Source organism: Aplysia californica, unplaced genomic scaffold, assembly GCF_000002075.1.
Source record: "Aplysia californica isolate F4 #8 unplaced genomic scaffold, AplCal3.0 scaffold00967, whole genome shotgun sequence".
Taxonomy (NCBI): Eukaryota; Metazoa; Mollusca; class Gastropoda; order Aplysiida; family Aplysiidae; genus Aplysia; species Aplysia californica.
In genome coordinates, this window is record NW_004798237.1 from 233,554 (window position 1) to 240,651 (window position 7,098).

General features: G+C 44.0%; 1 protein-coding gene across 1 annotated transcript in view; it reads right to left on the bottom strand.

Moving 5' to 3' along the window:
• LOC101851083 (xylosyltransferase oxt) overlaps positions 1-7,098 on the bottom strand; it is a gene marked incomplete at its 5' end in the record, with an annotated part of 15,915 nt that continues 8,817 nt past the window's right edge. Inside the window, 5 exon segments of the mRNA XM_013089506.2 lie at positions 1-1,171; positions 2,343-2,552; positions 3,109-3,236; positions 3,916-4,021; positions 5,235-5,411. Coding sequence (XP_012944960.1) covers positions 512-1,171; positions 2,343-2,552; positions 3,109-3,236; positions 3,916-4,021; positions 5,235-5,411 — 1,281 coding nt within the window.

Sequence of the window (7,098 nt, forward strand, 5' to 3'; positions counted from 1 at the left end):
AAGATCAGGGAAACGCAGCTTTTTTAAGAGCATCCGAGCAAAGGAATGAATGGAGAACCATGATCGCCCATGTCTATGGCAGATCTGACACCGGATGATATCGATTTGTGGAATGCGAGAAGTAACTCATTTTGTCAGGACGCCTCACATTTGGAGGCAAGAGAAGCACATTGACACAATATGGGCCACTCAGTGCCAACTCTCTACTAGTTTTGCTGGTTTCTTCCGAACTTGAAAAGTGAAATAGTAGATGGAGAAATGCCCAAAAATATCTTCCCCACCTGATAATTGAAGTCATGACTTTTGCCTGTCGGCAAATAGTGTCACCGTTCCATCACAGACTTTGGTTTTCTAAAGCAGACAAACCATTACAAGTGACGATACAGGACAGATAAAAATCCCTCTGCTAGGCACGACTAGACACAGGGAACAGATAGACGAAGACATCCCCTAAAAGAGATAAAACCAACATGAGAAGAGACAGGAACACAAATCTAGCGTTCAGTTGATGTCATCTGGCCAGAGGTAGACTGGAGCCGACGTGTTTCGGGTCCGACTTCACGTCTGGTGACCTTGAACTCCACGAGGTCATCTTGCACTGCTCCAGCTGCGGACAAGCGTCCAGCTGCTCAATGGCACACGTTTCTCGCACCACCCAGAACAGCGCGGTCAGCGAGTCGATCCACTGGTCCAGCTCCACGCCCGTCTTTTTGCCATTGTCCGAGGCTTCCTGCCGCAGTTTGGGGCTGTCCACGAGATTCAGGTTCGGCATGAATTCGGAGAAGTCGGTGGACGTGTAAGTGCCGATGGGACCTTGGTGCGAGCGCAGAATCTCTGACACGGAGATGGGCTTGTTGTTGTGGAAGGTGAGGGGCGCCACGAGGAACTGCGTCTCGGCCACCAGTTTCAAATCAATCATGAGTTTGGCCGACCAAACGCCGGGCCGCAGCGGTCGGTTCAGCTGAGGTCGTTGATTGCCCACATAGTGTGAGCTCGGAATGTGAACGTCGTAGGAAGCTGCGATCTCATTGGTCGGGTCCACCCAGGCGATGGAGACCGTGAATTCTGGACCTGGCCCCCACTCGTGCCGCAGGGAGAGGTCGTCGAAAGGCCCCAATAGGTTACCGTAGTTGCGAAATATCAACTCCTTGAGGTCAAAGTCTGTGCCCACCTGAAAGAAAAATTTGAGTCGTTACCCTGTGAGACATAATATACGTGTAAGTACACAGGTAATTAAAGAAATTACAAGATACTGACATTGATAGCAGTCATTCCACCACATCGGAGATTTGAATGGAGGGGAAGGATTCAACCCACTGTTCATCCATGACTCCCCCCTCGCCCACAAACAAAGAAGAAAAAAAAAACAGACAAAAAGAGATAGACCGACAGAGACAGACAGTTAGTTTTAGTAGAGGTTTTACGGCACTCGCAACTGCATAAGGTCATATGAGCACCAAGGGGTGGATGTCAACAGAGAAGTCCTTAGAGGGAATCAGACTTACTCTGCTCACCTCTCTTGTTTCAACAGCACAAAATCTGCTTCGACTATCAAGGCACCCCAGAAACAGTGGGTTACAATAGTGTGACAAACATACAAAAGAAGTAGAGGAAAAATGACAATAGTAAGGATTATGAAAGAAAAAGCAGGTTCTCTGTTGTAGATCAGGCACAGTTATGAGCGTGACATTGATGAATCAGCCCATTTTCAATTCTACTATGCATGAAGGAGATATGTCCCCACTTTGGGAAAGGCCTAAAGACACTTCAGTGAGTAGCACCGCCCCAGGGAGTAGAGACAGACAGAAACAGTCAAAAAAGAGATGAGTATAAAGAGGGAGATGGGGAGGGGCGAGTGTGTGTAGATGTATCAGCAAACAGTCTGACAGTACTTTATGACAAGATTCGTTTACTTAAAAGAATCCCAAGTGGGAGATTGTCAAGTGCTCTGGAGTGGATTGCTCCTTCTTTCCTATCAAGCATTTATCCTCCTTATCCCCCTCTCCTTTTTTGAGCTTGTTACTCTCTTGTAACACCTCTAATCTTCAGCACTTATTAGACCTTGTTGTGTTGTAAATGCCATAAAACTTTTACTAAAACTAAATTGAAAGAATCCCACTCTGTGATTCAGTGACCCAGTTTCTCAGTGACTAAGTGACTCAGTGTCTCAGTGACTCCACGACCCAGTGACTAAGTAACTTAGTGACTCAGTGACCCAGTTTCTCAGCGACAAAGTGACTTAATGACCCAATTTCTCAGTGACTCAGTTTCTCAGTGACTAAGTGACCCTGTTTCTCGGTGACTAAGTGACAGCCGTGACTTGAACGCCACAGAGGACCCACCTCCAGAGACTGCAGCCTGCCCGTGCTTCCCTTGGGATCTATCACAGAGTAGTGCCGCCGCGGCTCCGCCAGGCTCTCAAAGGTCGTGATGTGACCCGTGTCCTTGAACTGCGCGGAGAACTGCACCAGCAGGCCGTGGAAGTGGTCAGAGTGCTGGTAGAGGTTCACCTCTAGGAGCTTGGTGGCCTTCACCTCGCACTGAGGCTCCGTCTGCAAGGACACAATGGTGAAATGGTATAGGTTTAACGCCCCCTATCAACACTGTTAGGTTTATTTAAGAGGCGAGACTTCCAAGTTTAACGTCCATCTCCAGAAGGACCAAGCCAAGTGGGACATTCATATTGTAAAGTGCCTTACCTTAGGACACAAAGCAAGGCGGTAAATGTTCCACCTATGAAGTCATCAAAATAAGAACAAAAGGCTTGGAGATTTTTCTAGGGACATGATGAATGTTGTTTTCACTTCACGATAATAACGGCAAACATAGTTGTCATAAGATGCTGTAAATTTCACTTTAAACTTAAAGACTATTCTCGATCATAGTAAATTAGACTTGTCAAGACTATTCTCGATCATAGTAAATTAGACTTGTCAAGACTATTCTCGATCATAGTAAATTAGACTTGTCAACATTAAAAGATACATTACCGCATAAAGAATCTAGGCCAGGGATTTATTATTAAAATTTAATCCAAAAAGAAAATGCAACAAAATTTCTGTTGAATAAAAAGATCAGGTAACAAAAAAAGCTGTTGTTGGGTCAGACCTGCATCAGCTGCTCAGCCGTGTGGTGTGTCAGGGACCTGTAGATGGTGCGGGCCGCGTCCTTGACCTTGGTGCTGGTGTCCAGGTGGTGGAACGTGTTCTGCCAGTAGCTGCTCAGGCCGGGGAGTTCTGGGGGCACGCACACAACACATGACACATTGAGACAGGTCAAACACCAGATGTACTCATCGAAATATTTTTAAAAAATTGAGACCAAATCTATGACAGGGTTCCCATAATTACTGCTAAATTTCTGTGCTTTACCTTATTTCAAGAGGTACGCTGCCCTAAGCTGACAAAAACGACTTTTTTTTCATTTTGGCACCAAATTTTTTTATTTGCTAGATGAAAAGCCTGATCAGTTACCCTACAAGTGTGGAAAAATAAAAGTGAATCTGCGACTAGTTTTTGAAAATATTACAATTCAAATTTGGGAAGAACGCTATTTTTAAATGGTTACGCTAACAAAAACCTCTTTTATCTCAAAACTGCTATGAATGGAAAAAAAAGGCATTTCGGCAGCTTACGACAGTAATACTGGCATGTTACAGAAATGTCAGTAAATATCGGAGTCACATTTTCTCCATTCCATGTTTTCCCACCCTGTGAACACAATCACATTTTCATTCTTTAACACCAAATCCACATGATTATGTTAATGTGAAAATGAAGAAACTTGAAGGGGGGACTCTGGAAATAATGATACCTCAATTTAGCAGAATCGCTTCTTACTTTATATCTCATTTTTTAAGCTATCGTTTGTATTCAGAGTCAAGATGAGCAAAAAACTCAAGCAGAGCATGCAAACCTTTCATGATGAATCCGTGGAAGGCGCGGTCCACCGAGTTGATGATTTCCTGATCGATGACGGCCTCAAACTTGCGAGCAAAGAACACAGGTTTCTTGTCAAAGTTCTGTAGGAGAAGACATTAAGAAAGAAGGACATGAATTTACAGCACACCAGAGAAATTTTTTTCCCCAACAAACTAAGCAAGATCAAGAACAATTCTTAGAAAAGAAGATTTTCGGGTAAACGAAAAGAACCTAGTCAATCTTGCCATACTGTAGTGTGTAACGTCAGCTCAAAAAAAAGGTACAATCAACAAGAAAAAAACGAAAGATAAACATCTATCTTTTATCTTCTTCTTGAAGTGCTAGATCCAGATCTGAATCAGACATCAGGGATCCACGACCGGCATTTATTTCTCTGCTTGGCTGCTCCAGGGGAAAAAACTATTAGAAAGTCGTTTCCCTTCCAACAGGCTATGTCAGCAATTTAGTGATAATCTCCCCTTGCTTAACTCACAAGTTGTCATTTTAGCTGTACGCTGTCACTGTCGTCATTGCAATCCGCAGTGAAACTTTAGGAAAACAATCCCTGATCCTTTTCAACACAATGCAAACAGTGGAATTTCAGGTTCATAATAAGAATAAACATTAACAGTAAAACTAAAACTAGCAGAAAAAAATGCTTACGCTTAAACCTTGGGCTGTTATAATCATTATATTTATTATTCATGGAAATTCGAGGGTCAAATCTGAGTGGGGTCAGAATTTTTTCTTATCTTTCCTGAAATCTCTCTCTCTCTCTCTCTCTCTTTCTCTCTCTCTCTCTCTTGCTCTCTCTCTCACTCTCTCTCTCTCAACTCAACACCCATCGCTCACATCCAGTCTCTCTCTCTCTCTCTCTCTCTCTCTCTCACAGTCTCTCTCTCTCTCTCACTGTCTCTCTCTCTCTCCCTCCTTCCTCCCCCCTCTCCCTCTCTCTCTCTCCCCCCCCCTCTCTCTCTCACTCTCTCTCTCTCTCCCTCCTTCCTCCCCCCCCCCTTCTCTCTCTCTCTCACTCACTGTCTCGCTCTCTCCCTCCCTCCTCCTCCCCCTCTCTCTCCCCTCTCTCTTTCTCTCTCTCTCTCTCTCACACTGTCTCTCTCTCTCACTGTCTCTCTCTCCCTCCCTCCTTCCTCTCCCTCTCTCTCCCCTCCCCCCTCTCTCTCTCTCTCCCTCTCTTTCCCTCCCCCCCCTCTCTCTCTCTCTCTCTCTCTCTCTCTCTCTCTCTCTCTCTCTCTCTCTCTCTCTCTCTCTCTCTCTCTCTATTTAATAAAACAACCCCACAAACGAGCATCTCACCAACAACTTCTCCATGTCTGTGATCTTGAAGTCGTTGGGCGAGCACCCGCACCAGTCCACTATGTGCTTGTACTGACACTTACAGCCCTGCTTGCGCCGCCAGTTGGTGATGTGCAGGTTGTTGTCCACGGACTGCTGGCAGAACCGACTGTTCTGGAGCACCGTGTGGAAAAACGACTGTGGAGAAGAGGGGAAGGAGAGAGTGCAAATCATCATCATCATCATAATCATCATCATCATAATCATCATCATCATCATCATCATCATCCGGTGCCAGATCTGCGACAGACATCGGCGATCATGGTTTTCCATGGTGGCCTAGTGGTTAGGCTCTCGGACTCGCAACCGTAAGGTCGTGGGTTCGAATCCCGTCAGGGGCCGACGCTGTGTCCTTGGGAAAGGCACTTTACACGAATTTTCCTCACTTCACCCAGGTGGGAAAGGGTACCCGGCTATAGACAGCGAAAGATCTTGTCAGTTTGTTAGTGTTTGAGCGCTTAATCGGCTGCTTGCACTGTATGCTTCTCGGGAATGTTTCGGAGTGTTCTATGGTCTGCTGGGGTAATGATATAGTGTAAAGTGCATAGAGCCTGCTGTTGAGCGGGGATGTGCGCTATACAAATGCTATCTATTATTATTCCTTTGCTCGGACGCTCTCAAAAAAGCTACATTTCCCTGATCTTTCCCTGATCTTTCCCTGTTACCCATTTGTTGAGGTTCCCTAAGTATGTTGTTCTGGGACTACCCCAGCCTCGCTTGCCCTCAATTTTGCCAGTGAGAGCTAGCTAGATGTTCAAGACCCTTATGTCTATTCAGGTGTCCCAAAAACTGCATTTGTCGTTTCCTGATTGTTTTTAACATTGAGCGTCCCACATGGGCTTCATCAAGCACTACCTCATTTGACTTCTTTTCCTTCCACGATACTCTTAGCAATCTCATAAGAAACCACATTTCTATTGCTTCTATTTTATTTTCACTGTCTTTGGTGATTGTCCAGCATTAAAAATAGTAATTATACTTTTAACATCAAAACAATACCAATAAAAGTACTAATAAAGATGATAATTTTCCACGACTTTGACCATTAAATTATACAGAAAGAGTATAAACTGGAGTGGGGGGAAAAAAGAAAAAGAAAAGCATAGAAGATGACCCAAAAGAACCTTTTTTTAATTAACATCCCCTCATCCCCCCCCCCCCCCAAACAGAAAAGTAACATATCTATGTATTTGCATATTGACTACTTAGTGTAAGACTCTCCTATACAATTCTGAAAAATGATGAGACAAGACGTGACGTAGTCTTACACTGGGCAGTCGATATATGAGTAACAACGCTGAGAAATCAGGCGTTCATCAATTTTTGAGCATGTGGAGTTCTTGGTATCGCCTTAACGCAAGTTCATTTGCCTTGCTTTTGATGAAAGAAATACCCACTTATCTTGAATACAAAGTCTATATATAATTGCGATTGAAGGGTGTATGGATCATCTGGCGTCTTAGATAAAATAGTGAGAAAATGGCCGCCAAAATTTGGTTATTTAAACAGCCTGAAAGTCCGTGGAAACTGTCAATTCACATTTTTTTGTGCATTTAACCCACGTTTTCTCAGTAAAATCCACACAGAAATGGATTCTTAAATGTGCACAAAAGGTGTTGAGCCAAAGAACAAAATTTCGATCAAAATTGCCAAACTCGCGGAAAAATGCCTGTTTCTTCAGTTTCATTATTTTGATGAGCGCCTGATCTCACCAGGCTGCCTCACATATATCTTTTGATTATGCAAATAAAAAAACAAAGCCCCCGGCCCCAAAAAGTAACAAACTTGCATACATCTTTTTTAACACGAAAAAAAAATCAAAGCC